Below are 13,325 nucleotides of genomic sequence, written 5' to 3' on the forward strand. Positions count from 1 at the left end.
AGAATATATCAGAAACAAATGGAATAAAGAAATAGGTCAAGCTATTTAAAGTTGAACTTTGTGAGACAGCTTCTGGTCCTCATATTTACTACTTAAATGAATTTTCTCAATTTACTGAATTGTTTTTATCAAATTAGTCAAGGATTTATTTAGATTGATTAATAAAAGAATGATTTATACACCACAATGTCAAGTTACTAATTTATGAAAGGAAATATGAATCAAGATAGTTCTTAGCATAGGATACCCTATTCTCTTTCTAGGGTGATTTGGTTTACTCAGAAAACATTTGTAAATCAAAACATTGGTGCTTCTCAAGTTATGTTCTTAGATAATAATTCTTTCAGATTTCATTTGGGGAATTTTTTTGGTAAAGAATGGAGTTCAGGGGCGCCTGGGTGGCTCAGTTGGTTAAGCGACTGCCTTCGGCTCAGGTCATGATCCCGGAGTCCCGGGATCGAGTCCCGCATCGGGCTCCCGGCTCAGCGGGGAGCCTGCTTCTCCCTCTGACCTTCTCCCCTCTCATGCTGTTTCTCTCTCTCTCTCTCTCAAATAAATAAATAAAATCTTTAAAAAAAAAAAAGAATGGAGTTCAGTTTCTAGATAATACCATCTGGATAATGTTGAAAGATAAACCTGTACGAGTCCTTAATTTAGATGCATAAATATCTCTACCTTTCCGTTTTTATTTGCTGTTCTGACAGTTTAATAACCAGTTAAAAGTTCCAGATGAATTAGTTATTTTTTATTGTACTTTAGGTTGGCTCCTGCTTGTTAGCTTGGGAATAGGTATCTTAATCTCCTTAGAAAGCCATTTCAACACATAGGAGAGGATGGATTAGTTTGGGAAGGGATTTCTGTGAATCACTAATTCCATCTATATCATTTACATTATTGGCTAATTGTATTTGGGAATATATATTTTGAAATAGTATATCTAAATATGTTTATTAAAATTATATTTATACATAAATTTTTTAAAAAGATTTTATTTATTTGACAGAGAGAGACACAGCAAGAGAGGGAACACAAGCAGGGGGAGTGGGAGAGGGAGAATCTCGTGGAGCAGGGAGCCCGATGCGGGGCTCGATCCCAGGACCCTGGGACTATGACCTGAGCCGAAGGCAGACGCTTAACGACTGAGCCACCCAGGCGCCCCCATAAATATTTTTTTTACTGGAAAAAATAAAAGTATGGGAAAAATCCTATAAGGTATATATGATTATTTTAGTCCATCAGTATGTATCCTTACTTTTATTTGTTAGGGGTTTTTCCTCCTTGCTTTTCATATCCGTGCTGTCTTCTCATATATAGTTTAAACGGCCCATCTTTAGCTCCTGGTGCATATATGTTGATGATGAGTTGTATGTACTATATTATTTTGGTCTCTTTTCATCTGGGTAATATGTAATTTTAAATGTTACTTCCCTAAGAAGAGCATTCAACTAGCTAAAAATGTAAATACAGATATATACTATAGAGTGACATAAATATAAAATGCAAATATAAACAGATCTAAAAGATAGTATCTAGTATTTTTCATGATTCTATTCATATTAAAATATCATAGCTAAAATTCAAACTTCTGCAGAAATATGAGTAGACTCAAGTTCTAGTGGTTCACTTGTAAATCTGTTAGTTGCCTTTGGGGAAGATGTATTCAGAGTTTGTTACATAGGTTTCCAGTTGGCCCTCTGAAATCAGTTTGACTTACTGTATAGTTGGATTTACAGAAAATTATATTTTTGTGTGTGTGTTTTGTTTTTTTTTCTATGGGAAAGTGTGCATGCATCTCAACATTGGGAGTACTTTTCCCTTTCCCTCTGCAACCCTGTCTTCTGAAACGAAATATCTACCTGGAATGCTTTACCTCCACCCCCAAAGGAGACTGTGGAAAGAGGCCTGAATTCCTAGAGCCATAATTATGATATGAAGGCCTTTTTAAAGTTCTTTGGGGTCAGCCTGTATGTGAAAACTGTAAGGCTTAATTCATTTCCTTTCTGATCTAACCTCTTTTCTTACCCCTAATTGACTTTCTTTCTTTCTTTCTTCTTTCTTTCTTCCTTCCTTCCTTTTTCAAGATTTTTTAAAATTTATTTATTTGACAGAGAGAGAGCAGGAGAACACAAGCAGGGGGAGTGGCAGAGGCAGCGGGAGAGGGAGAAGCAGACTCCCCACGGAGCAGGGAGTCCCATGCGGGACTCGATCCCAGGGCCCTGGGATCATGACCTGAGCCGAAGGCAGTCCCTTAACCACCTAAGCCACCCAGGCGCCCCTGACACTTATTTTCTACTACGCCCATCCTTCTTCCTCCCTTTTCCCTCCGCATTCTCTGTTTGCCAGAAACAAAAGGTGGTATAGATAGGGAACTGTTCTGCACATGGTAGGAATTAGCTTATCCGTTTATATTCTTTGAAAAGGGATTTTCCATCAGGGTAAGCAGAGGTGTGTCCCCCTGTTTTTGTTTTTTGTTGTTTTGGTTTCAGATTTCTTTATTTTAAAGAGAGTGGGAGAGAGAGCATGGGGGGGAGGGGCAGAGGGAGAGGGAGAGAGTGTCCCAAGGAGACTCTGTGCTGAGCATGGGGCCTGACGTGGGGCTCGATCTCATGACCCTAAGGTCATGACCTGAGCCGAAACCAAGAATTGGTTGCTTAACTGACTGTACCACGCAGGTGCCCCCTCCTTATTTTTTTTTTTTTTTTAAGATTTTATTTATTTGACAGCGACACAGCAAGAGAGGGAACACAAGCAGGGAGAGTGGGAGAGGAGAAGCAGGCTTCCTGTGGAGCAGGGAGCCTGATGTGGGGCTCGATCCCAGGACACTGGGATCATGACCTGAGCCGAAGGCAGATGCTTAATGACTGAGCCACCCAGGCGCCCGCCTCCCCCCTTTTTTTTAACATTTTAGTGATTGGAAAAAAATCGAAGAGTAATATTTCATGCCATGAAAATTGTAGGAAATTGAAATTTCAGTGTCCATAAATAGTTTTATTTATGGGAAACACCATGCTTGTGTGTTCATATATTGTCTGTATTGTCTAGGGCTGCTTTCACACTGCTAACAGCAGAATTTAGTTGCAACAGATCCTATGACCTGTAAAGCATGAAATACTTTTTGTTTGGCTTTAAACAAAAAGTTTGCCAGGCTTTGATTTAGAGGCAGGTAAGTGTCATGATTAAGAGCAAGGAGTCTGGAGTCAAACTGCTCCTTAATACCTCATTCTGAGACCTTGGGCAAGTTACTTATCTCCTTTTTTTTTTTTTTTAAATTTTATTTATTTATTTGAGAGACAGAGAGAATGAGAGAGAAAGCACATGAGATGGGGGGAGGGTCAGAGGGAGAAGCAGACTCCCTGGTGAGCAGGGAGCCCGATGCGGGACTCGATCCCGGGACTCCAGGATCATGACCTGAGCCGAAGGCAGTCGCTTAACCGACTGAGCCACCCAGGCGCCCTACTTATCTCCTTGTACCTGAGTTTCCCCATCTGTAAAAATAGAAGAATCACAGTGCTGACTTCATGCGGTGATCATGAGGGTTAAATGAGTTAATTTACATAAAGCACTTAGAAATGTGCCTGGTACATGGTAATCACTAAGTATTAGATGTCAGTTGATAACTAAGTATGTTAGTTGTTACTAAGTATTAGCTGATAATCACTTTGTAACATGAACTGGAAAATTTGCATTGAAATCAGTTCTGACTGAGAATAGCTACAAATTTATTAAGGAAATACTTATTTGTTAACTGTATGCTTCCAGATTTTGATTCACTGGTGTTCAAAGTAGTGAAAATTATGAATCTAACACAAAGCATAGTGAGCATATGTCTTTACATTGCTGATGCACATTGTATAAAAGATTGTTTTTCTGCCATGCAGTATGCTAGCCATAGGGGAGAATTACTTGATTTTTGAAATGAAATGTAAGATAAATTTATTTCATGACTGTGATAAATCTACTATGATTATTTTTGTGATTCCAAGTGTCTTTGTCAGGAGTCCTATCAGAAATATATTTGGCATGTTGAATAGCTTGAACCTATCACAGTTTTTTTTTTATGTTAAGGATACACTATCAGAATTTAAGGGACTAAACTATGAACATAACAAGATTTACCATTTTAACACATTTTTTAAAGTGTATTATTTGGTAATGTTAAGTATATTCACATTGTTGTGTGTTGGATGTTCAGAACTTTTTCATACTGTGAAACAAAGTCTATACCTATTAAACAACAACTCTCTATTTCTTCCTCTTGACAGCCTCTGGTAACCACCATTCTGCTTTCTATTTCTACGAATCTGACTACTTTAGGTACCTCATATAAGTGGAATCACCCAGTATTTTGTCTTGTTGTGATTGAGTTATTTCACTTGACAGATGGCCTCAAGGTTCATCTGTGTTGTAGCATATGACAGGATTTCCTTCCTTTTAAAGGCTGAAGAATATTCTAGGATATGTGTAGACCACATTTTGTTTATCATCCACTGATGGACATTTGCATTGCTTCCATCTCTTGGCTATTGTGCATATTTTTGCTGTGAACAACGGTGTACAAATATCTCTTTGAGGTCCTGCTTTTAATTCTTTTGGATAAGTACTCAAATAGGATTGCTGGATCAAACAGGGTAATTCTACTTTTAATTTTTTGAGGAGCCACTATAGTGTTTTCATAGAGGCAGCACCATTTTACATTCCTATCAACAGGGCACAAAGATTCCAGTTTCTCCACTTCCTTGCCAACACTTGTTACTTTCTCATCTTTCCTCCCTCCCTTCCTTGATAGTAGCCATCCTAATGGTGTGTAGTAATATTTCATTGTAGTTTTGATTGGCATTTCTATCCATCCAACTTTTAAGAGAGATGATCTTATTAAAAGTATCTAACACAGTAAGCCTCCTCTCAGTAAGGAGGCTTACCACTGTTTTGGGGGTCTATTATATTTGTTTTTTTAAAGATATTATTTATTTATTTATTTGCCAGAGAGCGCACACGCAGGGAGAGCAGCAGGTGGAGGGAGAAGCAGGCTCCCCTCTGAGCAAGGATCCTCGCTGTGGGACTCGATCCCAGAACCCTGGGATCATGACCTGAGCCGAAGGCAGATGCTTAACCGACTGAGCCACCCAGGCGCCCCTGGGGTCTATATTTGATCTGAATATCTAGAGTTATCTAACAGCCATTATACTTGGTGCCGTTCTTAGGGATGTGTAATTGAGAGCTGAGATATTTTTTAACTTTTTGCAAATAAGGAGTAAGGTGAGAAACTGCCTTGATTAGAACTTGATCTTTTGCTAAGTCATCCATTATTGAGATGAATATAGATCATGTCTCTGTAAAAGATGAAAACTAATATGAAAACCTTTTTATCACTATTAGAATTTTAGCTTTTACCTCTAATTATATTTTAGCTTTTCTTCTAATTATATGGGCACCTAGGTGGCTCAGTTAGTTAAGCGACTGCCTTCGGCTCAGGTCATGATCCTGGAGTCCTGGGATCGAGTCCCACATCGGGCTCCCTGCTCAGCAGGGAGTCTGCTTCTCGAACCTCTGACCCTCCCCCCTCTCATATGCTCTCTCTCTCTCTCTCATTCTCTCTCTTTCAAATAAATAAATAAATAAATCTTTAAAAAAAATAAAGTATTGTTTGTTATAGAACATAATTAACCTTAAGTCAGTAAGTACCTGCCAGGGCCACCTGGCTGGCTCAGTTGGTAGAGCATATGACTTGATGTCAGGGTGGTGAGTTCAAGCCCCATGTTGGGTGTGGAGCCTACTTAAAAAACTTAAAAAAAAAAAAAAAGTTAAAATATTTAAAAAATACGTAAATAGGTACCTGCCAAAAGATTTCAAAAGAGATATTTTAATTTAGAATTGGATTGTAGAATGGGATACAAAAATTGTATTTTTAACAGAAAAATAAGCAATTTTATCTCGTGCAAGTTTTTTTTTTTTTTTTTTTTTCAGGAAAAGAACCAGCTTTCCCATGAGCTGGTGCTTGTTGATAATAGAATTACGAATGTTTTTGAAAATCTTTCTTTGAAAACACAGTATCAATATATCTAATAAAATATAAAAGCAAATAGTAAATGCTACTTGGTTTGCACTTTTGGTGTATAAACATAAAACTGAGGAATAGGTGTCCTAACTGGTCTTCAATTGTTTGGTGTTTGATTTTAGGGGAACCACACTGAAATTATGTAAAGGCAGACACCATTTAAAATTTTCTTGTAATATTAGTAAGGTAGTTACAGGGAAGGTTTATGATTCATTTATGATCATACTAGTATCTTCAGCCGTCCTGGGGTCAGCTGAGAGCCCAGTGAAGTAATGTAAGTAGAGAACAAGTTTGAATAAAGTCACACAACAGCCCAGTGTGTGTCCATACATTTTTATCCCCCCTGGGAAAAGTGAAACTTATAGCACAGCTCTCCTCTGTCACCTAGATACCTCCAGAGTAACCATTGACAGGGCTTACACATTTAAACCATAGGGTATAAAATAAATGGGTAAGTTTGAGTAGAAAATAGAACATCCAACTCGAAAGTAGTAAACTGTGGGCTTGATTTACTTTTTTTTCCCCCTCCCAATTCCAACCCACATTTTCCTTCTCTCTCCCTACCAAATAACTTTTTTTTTTTTTTTAAACTTTTATCATGTTTGTCTTCTGAACCCACCTGGTTCACCAGGACCTTTTTAGTTTCACCATCTCAAGCATTTCAAAGTAACCTTTCCAAGCAAATTTGGAGCTGTGTTCTCAGATGACTGAGGTTAAATCTTATGAAATTTAGAGCTATAGACACCGGGAGTGATTTGTGTCTCGTGAAACTGGGCATAAATTGAGTCTAGTTTTATAGTCTCTGCCAGTAGTATCTCTGAGGCCATGCCTTACAAGTGGGGTGGTCTCCAGGCCTGTCACCCCTGGACCCACATCAGCAGATCCTCAGGTGTGATGGGTCTGCAATCCTCGTGCCCAGGAAGCTTCTGAGTTTTTTCAGTTAATCTGTTTTTTTTGCTTGATTCTGTTCTGTATTCTTTAATTTGTCAGGCAACAATTTTCAAGTATTTTAAAAGAAACCGTGTTTGGATTTTGCATGTCTCCCATGTCTTATCTGAATTTTCAATCACAATTCAAAGGTTATTCTTCTAACACTTTTAACTAGAAGAACTTTCTAGAACGCAAAGAATGTTTATATCCTGAAGAGAGTTACAGAGACCACATAAATAGGGCTTATATATATATTTGGACCACAATCTTGTCTTACTCATGTGTTATGTAATGTGATACCTAACTCTTCAATTGTATCATAAGCTTTTAGGCATGGACTTTATACTGTGCTCTCCAGTGGAAACGTAACACAAGCCATATATGTAATTTAAAATTTTCTAGTAGCCACATTAAAAATAAGTAAAAAGAAACAGATGAAAATAAGTTTAGTAGTGTACTTTATTTAACCCGGTATAATAATCTAAACATTATTTCAGTGTGTAATCAATATGAAAATTAAGATTTACATTTTTTTCTCATACTTAATCTCCAAAATCCAGTGTTATTTTATTCTTAGTGCACATCTCAGTTCATACTAACCATATCTTAGATACTCAATAGCTGCATGTAGCTAGTGACTACTGTTTTGGGCAGTGCTGTCTTACACTTTTATAATTTAGTGCTAGTAATAACATGATTGTTGTTTTGTGTGTGAATGTGTGTGTGTGTCATCTTAGTTACAAATTTCTCTAATTGAATAAAATATAAAATATTTTTAAATGCGTATATTTTCTTTCTCTTAAAGGCTCTTCCTTCTTCAATGATTATAGTAGCAGTTTATTGTCCTGTGATAGCTGCTGTTTTCATTGTTCTGAAGATGGTCAACTATCGACTCCACAGAGCACTTGATGCTGGAGAAGTTGTAGATAGGAACGCAAATGAGTTCCCAGATCAGCGAGCCAAAGCTGAGCAAGGCAACTGTTCATCTAGAAGAAAAGACAGTAATGGACCGAGGTAAGGAAACCCATGCTGCTCAGTTTGTAAGAATGGGGATCATGCATGCGTACAATGATGTTATTATTGTGTTGTTCCTCTGTTCTGATATGTGGTTTTAAGGCAGTGTTAGTCTTGCCACAGGAGGTATGATGACAAGTACAGATTGTCACATTAGACCCCAGCAAAGCTAACTGGCTTATCTGGGGGATTAAATAAGCGTCCTGGCCTTATTACCAAATAACATGCTAGAACAGTAACAGTTATAATTGTAAAATAGTTATTCACACCAAGACCAAAACCAGTGAAAAACCGTGTAAAGAAATAATTTTAAAGCATGGCTTATAAATCTTAGCATTTATATTTTATTTATACGTATAAGTAAAATGTGTATATATTTTAAGCACATTGTGATATTTTACTTGACATTTTTAATCTGCATTTTTCACTTAATCTGTTGTAAATACTTTTCAATTATATATTCTTACCTTAGAAACTTCGCTGTCCCTTCCCTCCATCTTTGCATAAATGACCTCTTAGGATTCACGTTTGTGTAGATGTCACCTCCTGGAGGTTTTCTGTCCCCTCCCAGCTGAATCGTCCTCCTGTGGCTCTCAGTTGACATTTCTCTTCATTGCCTTGGCCTCATCCCCTTCCTCTTGTTGACCAAAGGATTTATTTATCCATAATCAGACGCTTATTGTGACTTCCTAGAAGTGATAGGTACCACTAATAATAAGTCTTCAAAGAACAGTTACTATATGAACACTTGTTCTATGTAATAGTCCTCAAAACAGTTCTGTGAGGTAGATGCTGTTATTATTCCTGATTTATAGATGTGGAAACTTGGGTGAGAAAGATGAAATATTCCAGGGACTCTGTTCTGGAGTCCATGTTTTTAACCACTCTGCGATGTTTCCACTCAGTATAATAAGAAAGTGGGTACTCATCTTTTAAGATAGGAAATGTTTCTGTTTTCCAGTACATCGAGTTTATCCCTTTTCAATTATGTTTTCCTCCACCCCTGACATGATTACCCTTTTTGTTCATTGAGCAAATAGTTCGCCTCTGTAATAATTTTGTTCATAGCTCTAATCACTACCTGAAATTATCTTACTTAATCATTTGTTTGCATTATAAGCTTCTTGAAGGCAGGGGCCTTGTTTTTCCTATGAACTATTTTATTCCCAGGTTCTAAAACAGAGTCACTGATAGGTACTCAGAAAATATTTGAAGTAGTGAAAGCATTTATTTCTGCATACTATTTTTAATAACTGCACAGTATTCCATTTTGTAGGTATGTCATAATTTAACTGTCTTGATTTTCATTACTTTAATTATTTTTTAAATTTAAATTTGTATGTTAGATCACTATGATGTTTAAATTTTTTTTTAAAAGATATTATTTTTGGGACGCCTGGGTGGCTCAGTCGGTTAAGGTTCTGCCTTTGGCTCAGGCCATGATCCCACCGTCCTGGGATTGAGTCCCACATTGGGCTCCTTGCTCAGTGGGGAGCCTGCTTCTCCCTCTGCCTACCGCTCTTTCTCTCTCTTTCTGACAAATAAATAAATGAAATCTTAAAAAAAATATTTTATTTTTAAGTAATCTCTACACCCAGTGGTGGGACTCAGACTCACCACCCCAAGGTCAAGAATCACACAGTCTACCAGCTGAGCCAGCCAGGTCCCCCTGGGATGTTTTCCTTTTAAATGATTAAAATTTTAATTATAATGTAGGAGAGGTAGAACACTAGAAAGCTATACCCATTTTTAAATTTTTCAATATATATTGCCAAATTCCAAAGATTTACCTTCTAATTACCATGACCAGCAATTTGAGTGCTTCTTTTTCTGCACTTTGACAACATTGAGTATTTGGTATTTAGACAAAACTGTGGTAGCTATCTCATTGTTTAATTTTTAAGTTTTTTTTTTTTTTAAGATTTTATTTATTTTTGAGAGAGAGAGAGAGAGAGAGAGCATGAGAGAGGGGAGGGTCAGAGGGAGAAGCAGACTCCCTGCTGAGCAGGGAGCCCGATGGAGGGACAACATCCTGGGACTCCAGGATTATGACCTGAGCCAAAGGCAGTCGCTTAGCCAACTGAGCAACACAGGCGCCTCTTAAGTTTTTGGATTATTAGTTAAATGGGTATATTTTTCTTTGTTGTTATTGTCACATATTTTGTGAATTGTTTATTTTTCTGTTGGTGGTTAATTTTTGCTGTTGATTTGGAGAAGGTATTTATGAAGGATATTAATTCTTTACGTTTTTTGTCAAATACTTTTCCTCAGTTTATAGCATTTTATTTATATGCCACAGTTTATTTTTATGTGGTATTCTGTGAATGTTTATTAGTTCTGCCTTTGATACCAAGTGTGTGATATTTTTTCTTCCCCCATATTATTTAAATGTTTGCTTGTGTCTACTTTCAGCATTTTTATAATTTTTCATTCTTAAATTGTATTCAAACTGAAAACATTCTTTTTTTGTTTTTGTTTTTTAGGTTAGTCCAAACACTATTGAGTAAATAATGTATTTCCCCCCAGTAATTTTAAATGCTTTCCTTTTCATGTAGCATACTCATATGTACTAATGTCAGTTTCTGGGCTTTGTTTTCTGCCTCATTGATCTCTTTCTCTTTTGTTTATACCAAACTGGTGTTTTGTTTTGTTCTCTTTTGTTTTGTTTGTTTTTTATTTTGTACTGTTTTTATGGCTTACTAATATGTATAATATTTAGCATTGTGAATCCCTTTTCAGTATTTTTCTGTTTCAGTGTTATCTTGGTTCTTCTCATGTATAAACAACTGACCGCTGAACAATGAGGGGGTTAGGGGCGCCAGACCCCTCACCCTGTGCAGTCAGAAATCCATGTGTAGGGGCCCCTGAGTGGCTCTGTTGGTTAAGCATCTGCCTTTGGCTCAGGTAATGATCCCAGGGTCCTGGAATCGAGCCCTGTGTCGGGCTCCCTCCTAGCCTGCTTCTCCCTCTCCCTCTGCTTATGTTCTCTCATTCTCCCTCTCTCTCAAATAAATAAATAAATAAAATCTAAAAAAAAAAAAGAAATCCATGTATAACTTTTTACTCCCCCCCCAAATTAACTACTAAAGCCTACTGTTGACTAGAAGCCCTATTGAGAGCATAAACAGTCAACTGAAACATATTTTGTACGTTAAATGTATTAATGTATGTAGTGTATTCTTATAATAAAGTAAGCTAGAGAAAAGACATTGTTTTTAAGAAAATCATACAGAAGAGACAATACATTTACAGTACTGTAAAATGTAAAAAATCCACATATAAGTGGACCTGCGCAGTTCAGACCTGTGTTGTTCAAGGGTCAACTGTACATAGTTTTTTGTGAGATGCTCCCTTTGCTCATCCTCCAGAAAATTCCATTAGACTTGATAAGTGTATTCAATATGGAGGGAACTCAACGTTTAAAATATGAAGTCTCATCAGGAACATGGTGTATATATCCATTTTTTCACGTGTCTCATAAAATTTCATTTTTTCTATGGATTTTATGTATTTTTTAAGTCTATTTTATTTTTATTAGGAAATGCATACGCTTGTATTATGGGTAAACAAACAGAATGTAGGCTCTGCACTTGATCTGCTAGGGCTTGAATCACTTCCTGACTATATGACCTTGGGGGAGTTGCTTAAGCTTTTTATGCCTTGGCTTTCTCATCTGAATGATGAGGCAAATAATAGCACTATATCTTATGATATAGGATACAAAGAATGAATGAAAGATAATATATATAAAGCATTTAAAACCATTCCTTTTCTTTTAAGGGGGCAGGGGCAGAGGGCAAGGGAGAGAGAATCCTCAAACAGACTCCCCACTGAGCACAGAGCCCAGCGATATGGGGCTTGATCCCAGGACCGTGAGATCATGATCTTAGCGGAAACCGAATCAGATGCTCAACCAAGGGAGCCACCCAGGCACCCCTAGAACCATTCTTATATAGTAATCACTCAGTAATTGTTAACTCTTATTTTTTCTGGATATTATATATGTTTTTAATTCCTTAAAAAAATTTTTTTTTCAAGATTTTATTTATTTGAGAGAGAGAGACAGAGTAGGAGAGGGAAAAGCATACTCTCCCCACTGAGCAGGGAGCCGGATGCCGGGCTCGATCCCAGGACCCTGAGATCATGATTCGAGCCGAAGGCAGACGCTTAACCACCTAGCCACCTGGGCGCCCCTATGTTTTTAATTCCTTTCATTATTGTTTTTCCATTTTCTTTTAATTTAAAAATATTTATTGTGAAATGTATGTATTTCTAAACACCTTATCAGTCATATCATTCAGTATAATTTAGAGAATAATAATAAAGTGACTATTTGAATACCCACCACAAAACTTAAGAAATAGGTTATTATACAAATACCATCCAAGCCTTTATGCACCTCTTTCCCATTTATTCTGTTCTTTTTCCTTCAAGAGTGACCATTATCTTGAATTTTATGTTAATAATTCCCTTGCTTTTCTTTCTTGTGATACAGTCTTTGTACATATTACTAAACATATTAATTTTATCTGCCTTAGGATATCTTAAAGAGAATAATACTGTATATATTCCTCTGAGGGGCTTTTTTTGTGCGAAATATTGTATTTTATAAGCTTATTCATGTTGATGCTTATAACTATCATTTATTCATATTTACCGTTGCATAGTCCACCACTGGGGGAATAGACTACAATTTACTTACCCATTTTATTTATCCATGTGTTCTGAAGACACATTATTATATGTGTTTCTTGGTACACATGTGTATATCTAGTGAATATAAACTGGTTCATAGGGTATTTTCATGTTCAGTTTTATTAGATAATTCCAGCCTGTTCGCCAAAATGATTGTACCAGTTTATATTCCCACCATTAACATGTGAAAGTCCTTATTGTTCCATATCCTCATCAATATTTGATTTTGATAAGCTTTAAAACTTTGCCATTCAAATAAGTGTTAAATGTGTCTCATTGAGACTTTCAGTTAAACTTTCTGATTACTAATGTGGTTGAGCATCTTATCATACATATTTGGTCCATTTAGTTTTTCTGTTCTTTCCAAATCTGTTCATGTCTTGTTTCATTTTTCTTTGGAGTTGTCTTTTTCTTGTTGAGTAATAGGAATTTTAAAAATAAATTCATGGTACTACTACTTTATTGGTTATATACATTACAGACATTTTCTCCCAGTTTGTGGCTTGGCATTTTGCTTTCCTTAAGGGGTTTTATGATTAGTATACATTCTTAAATTTAAGATTTACCATTTTTTGTAATTAGCATTTTTGTGTCTTGTTTAAGCACTTAGTTCCTACACAAAGATCAGAAA

General features: G+C 36.6%; 1 protein-coding gene across 5 annotated transcripts in view; it reads left to right on the forward strand.

The window, feature by feature from the left end:
* Nucleotides 1–13,325, forward strand: part of PCNX1 (pecanex 1) — a 151,553-nt gene that overhangs the window by 25,845 nt on the left and 112,383 nt on the right. For all 5 annotated transcript variants that reach the window (XM_073895437.1, XM_025869773.2, XM_025869774.2 and 2 more), the window contains exon 2: nucleotides 7,791–7,999. In XM_073895437.1, the coding sequence (XP_073751538.1) occupies nucleotides 7,791–7,999 (209 nt within the window). The remainder of the gene's footprint in view (nucleotides 1–7,790; nucleotides 8,000–13,325) is intronic.

The sequence above is a fragment of the Callorhinus ursinus genome, unplaced genomic scaffold (genome assembly GCF_003265705.2).
Source record: "Callorhinus ursinus isolate GAN/ISIS: 27379988/994484 unplaced genomic scaffold, GSC_fseal_2.0 scaffold8, whole genome shotgun sequence".
In the NCBI taxonomy this organism is placed as follows: Eukaryota; Metazoa; Chordata; class Mammalia; order Carnivora; family Otariidae; genus Callorhinus; species Callorhinus ursinus.